At 45.1% G+C, this 15878-nt stretch overlaps 2 protein-coding genes across 4 annotated transcripts in view; one reads left to right on the forward strand and one right to left on the reverse strand.

The window, feature by feature from the left end:
• LOC119647421 (pinin) overlaps nt 1-6790 on the forward strand; it is a 104903-nt gene extending 98113 nt beyond the window's left edge. For all 3 annotated transcript variants that reach the window (XM_038048317.1, XM_038048316.1, XM_038048318.1), the window contains one exon: nt 6094-6790. In XM_038048317.1, coding sequence (XP_037904245.1) covers nt 6094-6185 — 92 coding nt within the window. In that variant the 3' untranslated portion in view covers nt 6186-6790. The remainder of the gene's footprint in view (nt 1-6093) is intronic.
• A 4694-nt stretch (nt 6791-11484) lies between these two features.
• LOC119649618 (bladder cancer-associated protein) lies at nt 11485-12820 on the reverse strand. The gene has a single exon (XM_038051839.1). The coding sequence runs from the start codon at nt 12630-12632 to the stop codon at nt 12393-12395; it is 240 nt and encodes a 79-aa protein (XP_037907767.1). The 5' UTR covers nt 12633-12820; the 3' UTR covers nt 11485-12392.
• Between the last annotated feature and the right edge of the window lie 3058 nt (nt 12821-15878).

A 15878-nucleotide genomic window follows, 5' to 3' on the forward strand; every position in this document is an offset into this window, starting at 1 on the left:
TTAGAGGAGTTAATGCTAGGCTACTTTTGCTTTGAACACTTCACAAATCTTATTAAGCTGAAAATGTAGCTCTAGAACATCACACGACATCACATCTACCAATTCCTATGTATTATAAATAGGTCCCATTACGGTTTCATGCTGTTATACTGAACACACATTATTTAGGTTTAATGCTAATAGTTTTCCAGGAATACCTATACTTTTACATTACATGACTGTCAAGGGAAAGTCGAACCACGTCCCTAAAGAACTATTGTGCCCATTTTGCTGGTTATAGTGTACCTATTGATCATAGATCTCAAGCAAGCCTATAACCGTCAGGAACTTTAGTATATTCCAGATCTTTCAACTTTGCATCTTTACATAAGTGCCGGACACTGTCCCAGGACGTGTATAGTGGTTTCTTCACACTCCGTACAGAGCCTGCAGGCAGTGTCCGTAGATACCCCTAGCTTGCCTAGGCGATAGCTTAGCCGTCAGTGAGATTTCCCCCTATGATACGGAGGTTCTTTTTGGTGAGATTTGAGCCCCGATAAGCACCCCGGACTTCTCTATTCCCGGTAGGTTCACTCAGTATAGTTCCCACAACCGCTCCTTTCCATTTCATAATGTCATAGCCATGAAACCGTTTCCGATTCCACAGAAAGGTTCTGGCTCGTGTAAAGGCGTCTCTGCTTCCTTCTTGGCTAATTCATCCGCTGCCTTGTTGCCTTCCAAATCAACATGGCCTGGAACCCAAAGTATCCAGGCCTTGTTGGACGAGCCGAGCGTATTCAGTCTCTCAAGGCATTCCCATACCAGTTTAGAGTTCATCTGGACCTAAGTGCCTTGATCGCTGCTTGGCTATCGGTGAGAATAGCAATGTTCTGCCCCCTGCAGTTCTTTTGGAGATTAAAGGACGCACATCTGTCTATGGCGTATGGAATATGCTAGTGTACCTGCCCATTCGCTCAAAGTACATTTTCCTTGGACCAATGACACCGGCACCCGCTCCCTCTGCTGTGAGGGATCCGTCAGCGTACCAAGTAATCAGTTACTGGTTTAAGCCGTATATTGCAGTCACGCTCTCCCAGTTTGCCTTGTTACTCCAATGTGTCTCAAACTTCTTATCAAAGTGACACAACGTTCTCATGTTATCCCTTGGTATCAGTAATTCGGGATACCGCCTAGAAATAATATCAATCTTTCTCCGGTTTAGGCAGCTCCCCGCCTTACTGATACTCCCGACCATCCTGAATATTGGCCTCTTTGCCTGCATCTGTATGTGCAGATGGAGAGGGGTTAATCCAGAAAGGGGATCTCTTGGGATGCCGTTGGGCATGTCCTCATTGCCCCACTGACACACATGCAAGCCAATCTTTGGAGTTTGTGTAATTCCCTAGTTTGCGTGCTGAGCTCGATTCTTACTATTGCAGTATATATCCAAAGTAATATCCTCGGGCTGCAACCCCATTTTTTTCCTGCTATGGACCTACAAGTTATTACAGCCCTTGTGGCTTTCCGATAAGTGTTTCCGACATGTGTCTTCCTGAGTACGTTTTAGTCTAGCGTAATTCCCAAATATTTGACCTCTGTATCTCTTTTCACCTCCATGTCATGTAACCTTATCGCTCTCAGGTGATCAAGCTTACGTCTCCTAGCTAATGGTACTATGGTGGTTTTGGCTGGATTGATGACCCTTAAGTTTGGATTCTATCACATAAGGTATCTTCATATTTGCCCCTACTGATTAAAACACTGCCGTCCGCGTAACCCTAGACCTGTATTCCAGTATTTGTTAGCAAGTCCAGGAGTTCGTCCACTACTATACTCCACATAAGCAGTGATAATACCCCACCCTGTGGACAACCTTGAGTAGTGTTCATGGCAATAGAATTTGTATCTGTCGGTACTTCTAATTGCCTGCTTTCTAGTACTTTACCCATCCAGAATGCCAGACTGTTTCCCATTCCCTTGCGGCTCAGGGCATCTTGTATCTGTGTGTGCGATGTGTTGTCGAGTGCTCCTTCGATATCCTAAAACGCACACAGCGCTATTTATTTTGTTTCTATGGTATCCCGTAATACATCTGTCAGCTGATACGGAGCAGTTTCAGTTGAGCGTCCTGCCCGGTAAGCGTGTTGACAGTCATGTAGGGATTACGCTTTCGAAAGTTAGTCCTAATATAGTTGCCGATGACCTTCTCCACCGTTTTGAGTATGAACGATGTTAGGCAAATTGGTCTGAAAGATTTAGGGTGAAAAGGATCCTTTTTACCCGCTTTCGGAAGAAAGATCACTTTTCCCAAGAAGGTCTCCATGCCCTTGTTATATATCCCAGTACTATGCTCTCCCTTACCACCCTCAGAAGAGACTCGAAGATGATTCCTAGGCCTCTCTGGATTAGTGCTGGGAAAATTCCATCTACTCCGGGAGATTTCAGTGGTTGAAAAGTTCCCACTGCCCATCTTAGCCTAGCTTCTGAGCATACCTCTTTTGCTAGTTTCCAGTTCTCCTTTCTTCCCCTTTTATTCGTTGTTGGCGTGTCAGGCAGAATGTAGTCGCCTGCCACCGTGGGGTAGGACCCCGGAAAATGTGTTCTGAGAAGCAGGTGTACCCTGTCTTCCTTATTGTCGGTAAATGTCCCATCTTGCTTCTTCAAACAGACTGAGGATATTGCGCCGTGTTTGGCTACAGCCTTGTAAAGCCTGATTGCTTCTGTGGTCTGTTCGATTCATTCATAGAATTCCCTGAAGCTGTTCTATTTTGCTTTCCCGATCGCGTTGCTGTACGCAGTCAGTACAGTACTCTGCCAGTCTCCGGTTTGCTTTGCCCGGTTGAAGAGTTTTCGTGCCTTTTTTCTCATTCCGGCCAGGTTCCTGTTCTACCATGGTACATCCCTTGATGACTTAACTGTCTTACCAGGACAGCTGGCCTCATAGGCGTCAATGACGACTGTGTTGAAGTTTTCCACCACTGTTTCTAGTTCCAGTTCCCTCCTGATGTCACCACCCCCTTGGAGGTGGGCAATGTTGTTGGTCAAGTACGTTGCATAGGGTTCCCAAACCGTTCTCCTGTGATTCCTTACTATTCTTTTTAATTCGGAGTTACACTCAATGCCGGATCTGATTATTATGTGATCAGATATAGAGGGCTCATCCGACACCCTCCAATTCCTGACCAGCCCGTTCATTAGAGTAATTCCTAGAGTTATGTCTAGTGCCGCCTGTCTAGTGCTGGTCACAAATGTTGGAGTGTTCCCTAATTTATATATTGCTAACTTATTGCTAAGAATAAATTCAAGAAGGTACTCACCTCTTCGATCAGCGTCGCTGCTTCCACAGACTTCGTGATGGGCGTTGGCATCGCAGCCGAGGAGAAGTGGTAACGCCCTTCTCACAGTACTTCACCAGTTTCGCGACTTTTTCCGGTAGAGCCCGGATTTCGTTTCCTGGGAAGTATCCCGATGCCACGACTGCCTTTCGAGTGCTCCTCCCGGCTTCCAATGAGACTTGGATAGCCGAAAGGCTCCTGGTTAGGAACTCTGAAGGACATATATATTTTAAATTACGTTTAAGAATTATGCAAGCTCTTGGTTTTTCACAAGAGGAGTGCCAAATGATCTGCATGCTTCCTCCCTTCAGACCGCGAATCCGCCCCCAGTCCATCCAGGGCTCGTGAGCCAGCACTATTCCAATATTCTTCTTGAAACTTGCTCTTGCAATTACCGCAGATGCAGCTTTTGCATGGTGGGGGTTTATCTGGGCTATCTTAGTGCTGGCCATTGGCTCCGTTATTGTTTGGAGCTCTTACCCACTATCGGAGTATCGCCTCCTCCTCCGACATGGTACTTTCCTGGGCGTCGCTGTCCACCCAGAGCTCTAGAAGTTCTAGGTCTAAGTCGCCCGGCTTCTGCCCTTCACTGGGCAGCAGATCTACTTCCCTGGTTGGGCCAGCCCTTTCCGCCTTTATGGCTTTTGAGACTTCTTCAGAGACCTCTGTATGCTTTTCACCCGTTGTCTCCTCGGAGGTGTCTTTCTTCAGCTTTTCCCTGTGCACATGCATGCGTATGTTGCCAAATCGATATGGGAATTCCGATTGATATGGGAACTCCGACGTTTGATTGCCTCCAGGGATCTGTTATCTACCCCGATCGTGAAGAGTTTACTCTTTCCCTGCACCTTGAACACTCTCCATAAACGCGTATAGAGATCCTCATTCTCAATTAGGAGGGCGATAAGATCTTCCGTCTCTATTGCCCCGGCTTTTGGGAGAAAAACCGTCACCATGTGTGCTCCTGGTATATCATCTCCAGCACATGTTGACAGTTCTACCCCTTCGCAGCCTGGAAATTCAGAAACTATGGTCTTAATCCACTCCGCAGTGTCTTCCGTCGCGCGGTCCGCCAGTATAAGACCTGGTCGAAGGTGTATTCCGGTGAACACAAGTTTCGAAGTCCATCCCTTGCACATCTGGCTGACGACAAGGTCTTCGATGGCTTCCTGCTCCATAACAAGTGAGTATTTGCTCGGGAAACATTTTTAGGAGTATGGCCAGTCGAATATCCTTGACCGCACTAGTATAGTTCCTGCTTTCTCCCCTGACCTGCCCGGGTTTTCTCCTCCCTTGGTTTCGGGTTTAGATGTTTTGCGAGCATTCCATTCATGCGGGCTAATCTTTGCTGCTCCCCGCTTTCTTAGCTCCGGTAGATATGGCTTATCCTGAGCCTTCTTGAGGGCCGCTTTTGGTTTCAGGCCTTCCTTCGGGTAGCGCAGGTACCATTTAGCACCTGTGCCACTGAGACCTGTCTCATTCCCGACGTCTGATATATTTATCTCAGACGTGATTTTGTTAGTCCCTGCTTTTTGAGCAGTGGCGTTTGTTGTTGTTACTCATTTAATTCCAAGTATGGCGGTTAGGAGGTCCGCCGTGCCATAGCCCCCCGTAGCACGGTAAAGTCTAACTTACTCACTGAGACGACCAGGTATCAGTGAGGCATCGGTTCGAATACAGCCAGTTACCCCCGATTGCAAACCATCCAATGGACACGGTTCGCATGACACTCTGGATTGGGGAGGTGTTTTTCGACTTCCCAGTCTAGATCCGTAGCGTTTTGTTAATAATAGGGTCACCTCGTACAGGGTGTGGCTGTCACCACTGATTTAACCGTCTTGGTAGACGAGAGACTTGGCCCTTGAAATGCCACACATCGCCTTAGAGGGAGACAGCTCACCCTTAGAGAGAGGTAGGTTGGCTTCAGGGAGCTATATTCCGCATCAGTCTATCCTGGAGAGCACTGCTTGTCGACCGAATGTATCCTAAACTCTAAGCAGCATTGCCTTTGGAGCAGTGCCTCTCCAGAGGGAATCATACCCTGAAGGGCTTGACATTTTGTGCAGTATTTTCAGGACTCCAATAGGTGCCAGTGAGACTTCTATGTTGGCAAAAGGATTCAATAAGTATCCCTCAGCATCTCTCTACATTTTTGCAGGAGATCACTGTAGCCTAAAAATAGGTCAGTACCCCGAAAATATGAAGGTGAATTGCGATTAATCGGTAAGATCTTGGGTCGGAAGAGCGCGAAATTTGAAAAGCCTTGAACAATACACTGTTTGAAATTCATTATATTTTACGGTGCAGGCCAGTATTTGGAAACTATTCTAACACCTTGCTTTGAAATCGAATCCTTGGATTCGAACGCATTGTAAATAGATTGCGCTAAATTAAAATAGATCCATCCCCAAAAGGCTAATTACTTTCATCTATTTCAAACAGTCCCTTTTAGTGATACCTTCCCTCCCAGCGATGCCATCATTGAGAGAATTCTTCGACAAATTCTTTTCTAAATAGAATTTCTGTTAATTTATTGTTAATGCAGTTGTAATTTAAAACTTTTAATATTTTGGGAAAAAATCTAAACGAAATTATGTAAGTACTGACCTTTACCTTTGGAAAATTTAGTCCTAATTTTTGTTGTTGATATTTTCGAGAGAGTTATAATATTTTTTAGCTTTAAACCTGAGAGTCCTCTTTTAAATAGATTGAGTTATTAATTTTGTAGGCCTTAAGGAAACTCAGAGCTAATTTTTGAGAATTTATTTAATTTTTCCAGATGTCCAACCACGTTCAGTCCGCAGCGTTGACAACGTCTTCCTCCACCGTGAGAAGCGTGTGAAGCGATGCGCTTGCGATTGCAGTTGTTAAATCAACTCAACATTTAAGCAATAATCAACCAAAATCAGCTTAAATAACACGGCCAACGCTAAAACAAAAGGAAATTGTAATTTCAGCGACAAAATGTACTTAACTTGGTGTAAAAATGTTGGCCAGCAACAAAAATCAACAAAAATTCCATTTAAACAAAGTTTATATCAACCAATTTAACAAAAATCAACACCAACTCTGAAATAAATAACTTTTGTGCATAAATATTTTTTCCTATAGTTGTAAAATATATTAAGGATTTATATTTTTTGTTTTTTTTCGCAAAAGAGAAAAAGCAGAAATCGGATTTCGCTAGAACTCAACTTTTTTTGGGAAAATGTTTTGGTTTTGCACCAATAGAATCATCTGACACAGCACAAATGACGATGAGGCAAAGAAAAAGGACAATCCACAACGCTATCCTTCAACTTCCTCGGAATAAATGCAAAGTGAAAATTTCTATATTCATGTGATGTTTACCTAAAACCAATAACACTTAACGTAGATGTTATTATTGTAAATTTACAAGAAGAAAGCTATAATGGAAGACAATCTACAAAATTCAGTTTACGTTTAGTTCTTAATAAATATTATATTACCAAGCATTATTTTTTCTTCCTTGTACTATATTTTACGCCGTATTATTTTTATTTTTTATTATTATTATATTTTTTGTAATTGTATTGGGCCCAAAACAGTAACTAATAAATATATAAAAATTTTGATTTCAAAAAGGATGTTTGCATTCAAAGATATCCTAAAAGAAAGAGGGGACAAAACACTTATAACTCCGTTAATATTGTGAATTTCGCAAAGAGGAGCTTAATTCGTGATCACTACCATTGGGGGAGGATGGGGGAGGGTCTGAGCTTGAAAATGGTATATAGGTTGGGGGGTCTGAGTGCCAGGAAAATTGCTGATTTTTGGAGGAATCTTGGGAAGAACTTTAAACGCTTATATCTCCGTTAATATTGAGAACTTCGCAAAAAGGAGCTTAATTCGTGATCACTACTATTGGGGGAGGATCTGAGCTCCAAAATGGTATTTAGGTTGGGGGGTCTGAGTACCAGGAAAATTGCTGATTTCTGGAGGAATCTTGGGAAAAACTTTAAACGCTTATATCGCCCTTAATGTTGAGAATTTCGCAAAAAGGAACTTAATTCGTAATCACTACTATTGGGGGAGGATGGGGGAGGATCTGAGCTTGAAAATGGTATATGGGTTGGGAGGTCTGAGTGGCAGAAAAATTGCTGATTTTTGGAGGAATCTTGGGAAAAATTTTAAATGCTTATATCTCCGTTAATATTGAGAATTTCGCAAAAAGGAGCTTAATTCGTGATCACTACTATTGGGGGAGGATCTAGTGGTCAAAGGGTAGTATAGGTCCCCGGGCGAAACCTGAATTGGTACCCGCGATGGAGCATAAAACCTGGGAAATGCCTGCTGAACCAACACCAACAGTTCTACTACCAAACCCTATCTCCACCGTCACGTGGTGACCGCTGGGAGCTCTTTCGTAACGAAAAGCTGCAGACGGAGAAGGATGAAGGCGAGTCTCCCGCGCCTAAAAACGGGACAAACTGTACCAACTGGTCCTCCAAGTTGGGGGTTGGGTAGGGCTGACAACCCTACACGGAAAACCGATGTTACGGAGCCACGAAAGGAGCCTCGGACAGGATGGACTTTAAAACGACGAACCCGGCAACGACAACCGATAAACGATTTGCACATTTTCTCATGGAACGTGCGCTCCCTGTACAGAGATGAAGCTGATGAGCAGCTAGCCGATACCCTGTCCCAATATAGGGCTGATATAACAGCGTTACAAGAGATGCGATGGACTGGGACCGGTTTTCTGGAGAAGAGCCACTACACCATGTATTACAGTGGTCATCCAGTTAACCATGTGCTCGGAGTAAGTTTCTTAGTCAGCCAAATAATTAAAAAAAAATGAAACCTGCTGTTATCGGCTTTGAAAATATAAGCGAAAGGCTATGCACTCTGCGCTTCCGAGGCAAGTTTAGAAATATAAGCCCCATTAACGTTCACGCCCCTACAGAGGAGACTACAGAGTCGGAGAAGGATACCTTCTACGAGGCAGTAGAACGAACCCTCGAAGCCTGTCCCAGATATGATATCAAAATCATACTTGGGGATTTTAACAGCCAAGTAGGGAAGGAGCCCGTATTCAGGCGATACGTTGGCTCCCATAGCTTACACGAAAAAACAAATGATAACGGACTGCGGATTAAGTACCTGGTTTGCGCGGAAAGCGGTCAACAAACATACGTGGGCCTCCCCAGACGGGACCACTTTCAACCAAATTGACCACGTGTTGATCGAACGCCCCCACCTCTCAGCCTTGATGAATGTCAAAACATATAAGGGGGCCAATATAGACTCGGATCACTATCTCGTTGGCATGGTGCTCCGAGCTCGAATAACAATACCACCTAGAATCCCCCTCTGACAATCAGGTGAGAGTGAACACTGAAGCCATCCACAACACAACTCTCCGCGACACCTATAAGAGGGGAATGGATGCCGCAATAACTGCAATGAACAGAGGACCTGGAGATGCAGCATCAATAAATGATCTTCACAATCACCTGAAGAACGTTATCATTGATACGGCCACAAACATACTTGGCCCCAGCCGCAAAAAAAGTCGGAACGGCTGGTTTGACGATGAATGTAAGCTAGCAACGGAACGGAAGAATGCCGTATACCGAGTAATGTTGCATTCTCAAAGAACGCGGGCACGCGCAGAGACTTATCACGAACTCCATCGAGCGGAGAAGCGAATTCACAGACGGAAAAAGGATGCCTGGGAGAACCAACAAGTCTGTGAACTAGAAAAGTACAGGGAGCAACCGCACCAGGCGCGCAAGTTTTACCAACAAGTCAGCAGGATGAAGCCTTATACACCTCGGTGCTCATCCTGCCGAGACAAAGAAGGAAATCTGATTTCCGACAGAATGGGTATATTGGAGCGATGGGTTGAGTACTTTGATGAGCTACTGGACAACCAGAACATCGGCGAGTTGGAGATCCCGCCCACTGAAGACGACGGACAAATGCTGCCACCACCAAGTTTAGGAGAAACAGTCCGTGCAATTCATCGGCTAAAAAATCATAAGTCGCGGGAGCCGATGGAATTACAGCCGAATTGGTTAAATATGGAGGCGAGCAGTTACACCAAGTGGTTCATCAACTTGTGCTCAAGGTATGGGACAGCGAATCAATACCTGACGATTGGCAACGAGGCATTATCTGTCTCATACATAAAATGAAAGATATCGCACAGTGCAGCAATTATAGAGGTATTACGTTGCTGAGTACCATCTATAAAATATTCTCCGCTATCTTACTAGGTCGTATAGCCCCATACGCCCAGAACATCATTGGCCCATACCAAAGAGGCTTCACTCCATTGCCCCATACCAAAGAGGCTTCACTCCACTCTGCAAATCAGCAACAGATCAGATTTTCTCTCTGCGGCAAGCGATGGAAAAACTGTTGGAATATGGACACCAGTTGCACCATCTCTTTATCAACTTTAAAGCCGCCTATGATAGCATAGCCAGAGTAAAACTGTACACGGCCATGAGAGAATTCGGTATCCCGACGAAATTAATAAGACTGATTAGGTTGATCCTGATCAATGTGCGAGGCCAGATAAAAGCAGCAGGATCACTCTCAAGACCATTCGACATCAACAACGGTCTACGACAAGGGGATGCCCTATCATGGAGAGGTACGATCCTTTTCAAATCTACTGAACTACTGGCCTATGCTGAGGATATCGACATCATGGGAAGAACGACCCCCAAACTGCCTTCATCCAGATCGGGCAGCCGGCGATTAGTGCGAAATCTTGGGCTGCACATCAATGAAGGCAAGACAAAGTATATGGTGGCAACGTCAGCACCGAAAATCAACCAACAACATCAAACCGCACTGGTCAAACGGGAAGGATAAAGGTAGGAGAATACAACTTTAAGACCGTTGATAATTTCTCCTATCTAGGATCGAAAATCACAACCGATAACAGGTACGACAACGCAATCCTCGCACGGTTATCGACAGCCAACAGAGCCTATTTCAGCTTACAAAGACTGTTCCGCTCGAAGCGTCTCACCATAGGGTCAAAGCTCTTACTGTACAAGACTATGATCTTGCCAGTCCTCATGTATTCCTCGGAAACTTGGGTTCTTAGCAAGAAAAATTGGGAACTCTTGGCCGCGTTCGAGAGAAGAATCCTCCGAAGAATTTTTGGCCTCCTACATGAGGATGGACGATTCCGTAGCCTACACAATGACGAAATCTGTGAGCGATACCATGACCGTCCGGTTGTGGATAAAACCCGGCTAAATAGGTTACGGTGGGCGGGTCACTTAATCCGTATGGATGAGGATGATCCCACCCGGAAAGTCTATAAGGGCAATATCTATGGTAGAAAAAGAAGACCAGGCAGACCCTGCCTAAGATGGAGCGATGGCGTAGGTCAGGACGCCAGACAGCTTTAAAGGATATCGAATTGGTTGACCTGGGCGCAAAACCGGGATGTCTGGAGTTCCTTATTAAGGCAGGCCTAGACCGGATACCGGTTGTTGCGCCGTTGATGATGATGGTCTAAGCTTCAAAATGGTATTTAGGTTGGGGGGTCTGAGTGCCAGGAAAATTGCTGATTTTTGGAGGAATCTTGGGAAAAACTTTAAACGCTTATATCTCCGTTAATATTGAGAATTTCCCAAAAGGGAGCTGTGTGTAGTCTTTTGCGGATTTTGGGGAAACATTGAGACCTAGTACCTAGCTCCAGCTCGTTTTAAATTGTAACAAGTTGATTGGGAAATTTGAATTATTGCCGTTCTAAGCACCTTGTCGCGATTGTATACTCCTAATATTCAGCCAGTAGGTTAACAATGCACACCCTTTGTTTTTGAGATGATAGCGTTTGAAGGATGTTTCATAAAAAAAGACCATAGCGAAGAAATTTGTTGCCACTTTACAGGGCATAGCTCGAACTTATATATTTATAATATGAATCAAATGTACTCCAGTGGATAGATAAGAAACACTCACGGGGAATAGCTTCAGACTTTAAAGTTTCAGAACTTTTTTCAGTGAATATTGCTCTCCTCGCATATTGTGGTAGCAGAGTGTTAAGTGGGCTCATATGCAGGTGCACGACATTGCCTCCATAATTACATCCATTCTAAAAATATTTTCATAGCTTTCCGGACATGTGGGGCTTCTGTAGACTCTTAGCGATGGGATTTCAATTAAAACGTGACTCTTCAGTGTTTAGTAATGTTCTTACATCGTTTATTAAATATAACTTTTTTCCCTAGAAAACTTTTTACACGTTCGGATTATATCGAATTGGCTACAACAAAGCATTGTTAAAATTTCGTGTCATTCAGTGAACTTTGTACAACTTATGATTTACAGATTACAATCCTAATAACGGCCAAGCATTCACATACATCTTTGCTGGTTTTAGAATTTGCATATTTACATTTTGCTGAAATTTAACCCGATGGCGGTGATTTCATTGTCAGGAGAACCAAAACCAACAAAACAACACTCGAAAAGACTAGTTGAACGTAGTGCACCGCGCACGACGCGCCGTGTACGCACGCAAGATTCAAAACGTTTCGATTACTTAGTTCAGACGTGATTACGCTTCGTAAATGTAGTATCTGCCTTGAGGCCCCGACCTTGCTACACCCGCTGCACAAGTCGCGGGCGTGACCCCCGAAACGAGTCGTTTGCAGCGATAAGCGGGGCCAGGCCTGTTTTCAGTGTTACGCTATCAACTTTTTACAGCAATTCCACTAAAATTCTAATTGAGTCAGTAATCGGCGATTTGGGGTACAACTTATAATTGGCTCATGCGAGACGAGGGTTGCGAGCCTTAGCATTGGATCACGCCCCGCCAAGGTCTAGTCTGTCGCTTCCCTGTTGGTGCCTCGCACAAGAACTTAGCCTAAACAGAATTATCTACTAAAACCTAAGAAATAAAAACAAACACAATAAATCAATGACCTAAGATTTAAGGAGTAATGCATGTTGTCCTCGCGGGGCACGAAGCGGGCAGCCGGGGAGTCGAAATGCGGTGGATGGTGTGGAGGAAGGATCTCTTTGCGCGCTGCCTGCGGTCGACGCCTCGCCCAGGACGCCTGCCTATTGGACCTGCGGTCCTTATCCGTTTTCGCAGAGGTGACCTTCGCAATTGCTCCAAAACAGACAGTTGCCACCGCCGCTGTAGCAAATCAGGAACACAGCCGTGAGGAACACAATGCTGCAAATGGTGCACGGTTTCCGTTCAAGGAAGAATCCGATGAGGTACAGGACAATAAACATGACGTGGGTCTGCATCAGAGCTGGATTCGTCGGCTTTGGGATGAACAGCACGGGAATCAGGATCTGCAGGCAGTACATTGTGTGCACCTTTTTAACTTGGCGACTGTGTGAAGCGGAGTAATTTCATGAATTCCAGTCTTTCTTCGTACGTAGAAATATGTAGACTCGGCCGCAGCAGACACTCAAATCGAAATTTTCGCGACGAAATACTTTTCGGGAAATAAATGTCAAACAGTTGTCAGTCAACAGACCAGCCAACAGCTCTATTGGACATTTTGAACAACTATTGTTGAAGTGGGCAACAGCATTAAGATAAAAGTGGTGAATATCGTTTCCGGCAAATTTGAACAATAAAAATTATATTTGCCATATTAGAATCCCTTCCTTCCTTTCATTTCATTCAAACTGGAAGTTTCTCTTTGAAACTCCTAGCTAATTCTCAGGCTAATCTACAAAACATTCGGTAGTTCGTTCTCAGAGGCTTTTTTAAGGTTTTGTGTAAAAGAAAACCTCATTATCGAGTCGGTGTCTGTCTGTCCGTCCGTCTGTTTTTCTTTTTTCTTTTTTTTTTTTGAGAAGGTGGAAATCTTCAAAAGACTCTGGCATGGGCACGCCAGAGTGTGGGATTTTTACCCACTAAAACCACCCCGACTCCTCCCTTACCGCATGGAGCCACCTTTAGGTATTACATCACGGGGCGAAGTTAGCTTACTTTAGCTATGTCTCCTTTCGTCTAACCGCGGGGTTCGTAACCGCGCCTTCCTCACTTCTTCTGCTTTTCGCAGTTTATCCTGGATTACTGCGATCATGGAATTGATCGCATCCCAGTCTTCCGGACAGGCTACCATTCTCCAGACAAAATTTTCCGGTGATAGCACTTCACCTAGGGTTTCCTCCAGATTCCTCCTTTCTTCCACGAACCTAGGACATTGGAAGAATACGTGCGCTGCCGTCTCAGTTGGGACAATAAAGTGAGGTGTCCAATTTAAACCTGTACAGGTATTGACGGTATCCTCCATGGCCGGTGAGAAGATGGGTGAGATTATAATTGATCTCTCCAGCCACTCCCCGATGGAAAGCATCAACCTGTAAATCCAACGACCCTTTTCTGACTGGTTCCATCGCTGTTGCCATCTGCTTATGGATCTCTCTCTTTCGGCTTTTCTCACCTGAGATAAGCGAGAGATGGACCTGGTGTTATAAATGTTCATCATTTCGGTTGCCAGGATGTCAATCGGCATCATTCCCGAGATGACGAATGCTGCATCGTCTGAGGCGGTCCTGAAGGCAGAACACACCCTTAGCGATGTTCTTCTGTAAACCGTACTCAGTTTTTATGTATTGCCTAAAACCTGCAGTGCTTTTCCCCAAACTGGGACTGCATACAGGAAGATAGAGCTCACCACCCTGGCTATGAGCAGCTCGCAAGTATGCCGCGGTCCTTCTACGGTCGGCATCATCCTTACCAGAGCCATACTCGTGGTGAATGCCTTTTCGCAAGTGTGCTCTATGTGCTGCTTAAAATTAAGTCCTCCGTCTATCATCACCCCCAAGTATTTGATGGCAGGCTTGGAAGTGATGAAAGTCCTGGAGGGGTTTAACGTGAGTGCATAATCCCACGGTCCTCTTCATACACGGATTGATTTTGGGACCACAATCAGAGCCCCGCCATGCAAGCACAGCGGTCCTGGTTTATATTGAGTACAGGCTCAGCATTCATACTAGTGGATGCGAGGCCTATCTAACACCTCTGCCGCAGCTAAGGGGTACGGCACCCGAGTTGTACAGCGCAACTCCACACTTGAGCTCCGAGGAGCTCTGCCCGAGATATAAGCATAGCCACAACCACCATGAAACTCCCACTAGGGAGCCAACCGCAAATAACCGGGCCGAGAACACATCCTCCAGGAATTCTTCTGGAGCATATGCTCTCAGAGGGCCATCCCGGTTCCCATGGTACTAGATAACCTCCGATAAGGCTTCGTGGCAGAGCCACTTCAGATGAGTCCCTTGCAGACTCGGGTCTGATCGCCCTCCTCGAGTATGTGGATACGGAACTCCCCAACGGGTTAACTGGAATCAGCCCGAGGCGGAGAACGGTTTGGAAGTGATGATACGAATCCCGATTCTAATGCAGGCGTAATTTCTTTTGCGGCGCTTAATGATGAGGACCGCTTCCGTCTTTTCCTTCGCGAGCGCCCGTCCAGCACTCTCTAACCAAGCCAACTGGGAGTAATCTACTATAAATAAGCGGCTCCAACCTTTCCCCATAGTGTTTAAAACGCATATGTGTCTATAGGAGGACAGGGCAGCAGCATGAGCTTCTGTCGCTTCCATAATGCAGGAAAGATACCCTCGGACATGCACGTTTCGAACAGCTCCGCGAACATATCCGGTCTACATTGAGGGCCTTATTCGGTATGCTCGGGGCCTTGCTGTCGCCTATCCGACTGCAGATCTCTAGCAGCTCGTCCCTGGTGACTCGTGGCAAAAGATCGTGGGTTGAGTAAAATGACATTGCCAGAAATCGACAAAGATAACGCTCTTGCAGCATATTATCAGATCATGGTTGCATTATGTGTGAACGGGACAAAGGCTAAAGAAAAAGAAGAAGAAAGAAGAAGATGCTATGTTGATGTACTGGCACCATGCACCTTGGGATCTCTTTCCCAAAGGGCAACAGTACTTTTATGGTTTCTTGCTAGCGTCTCTAGCTTGTATACTCGTACCCCCCAGTCTCATCTGGGTTTTACCCCGTACTGTCACGGCTCCTAGACCAAAAAAAACTGCATTTCATAAATATTCAAGAAATGCATAAAAAATGTATACACAAACAACAGCTACTCGAACCACATGGTGAGAAATGATGGACGTGGTTTAAGCGGGTGTGCGAGTACTCGGAACGAAGCGAATTCATTCGCTCTCAATGCTGGATCGCTTCGGGATTGTAATACTGCTGCATACCAGAAGTATCTGACGCTTTTAGCGTGGAATTTTCATATCATAACACTATCTAACTCATCTGCCACAATTAAGGAACACGACACTCGAGTTGTAAAGCGAAATTCCACGCCTTGAACCCACTGAGAACTATAGCCACGATAAAACTCCCACAAGGGACCAAACGCAAATAACCAGATCGAAAATACATACTCCAGGAATTGGAACATGTGCTTTCAGGGGCCAACTTCTGGTGAGGCTTTGTGGCAAGAGCCATTTCAGATTTGTCCAATGAAAACTCGAATCTAATCGCCCTCCTCGAGTACGCAAGGACAGTACTCCCTGCGACTTAAAGTTTGCTATCATAGATTGCCTTTGTTGATT

Source organism: Hermetia illucens, chromosome 2 (genome assembly GCF_905115235.1).
Source record: "Hermetia illucens chromosome 2, iHerIll2.2.curated.20191125, whole genome shotgun sequence".
Lineage (NCBI taxonomy): Eukaryota > Metazoa > Arthropoda > Insecta > Diptera > Stratiomyidae > Hermetia > Hermetia illucens.

What these genes read in the sequence shown, in the direction of transcription:
- LOC119649618 (XM_038051839.1), bottom strand. Translation starts at nt 12,632, where the DNA reads ATGTACTGCCTGCAGATCCTGATTCCCGTGCTGTTCATCCCAAAGCCG.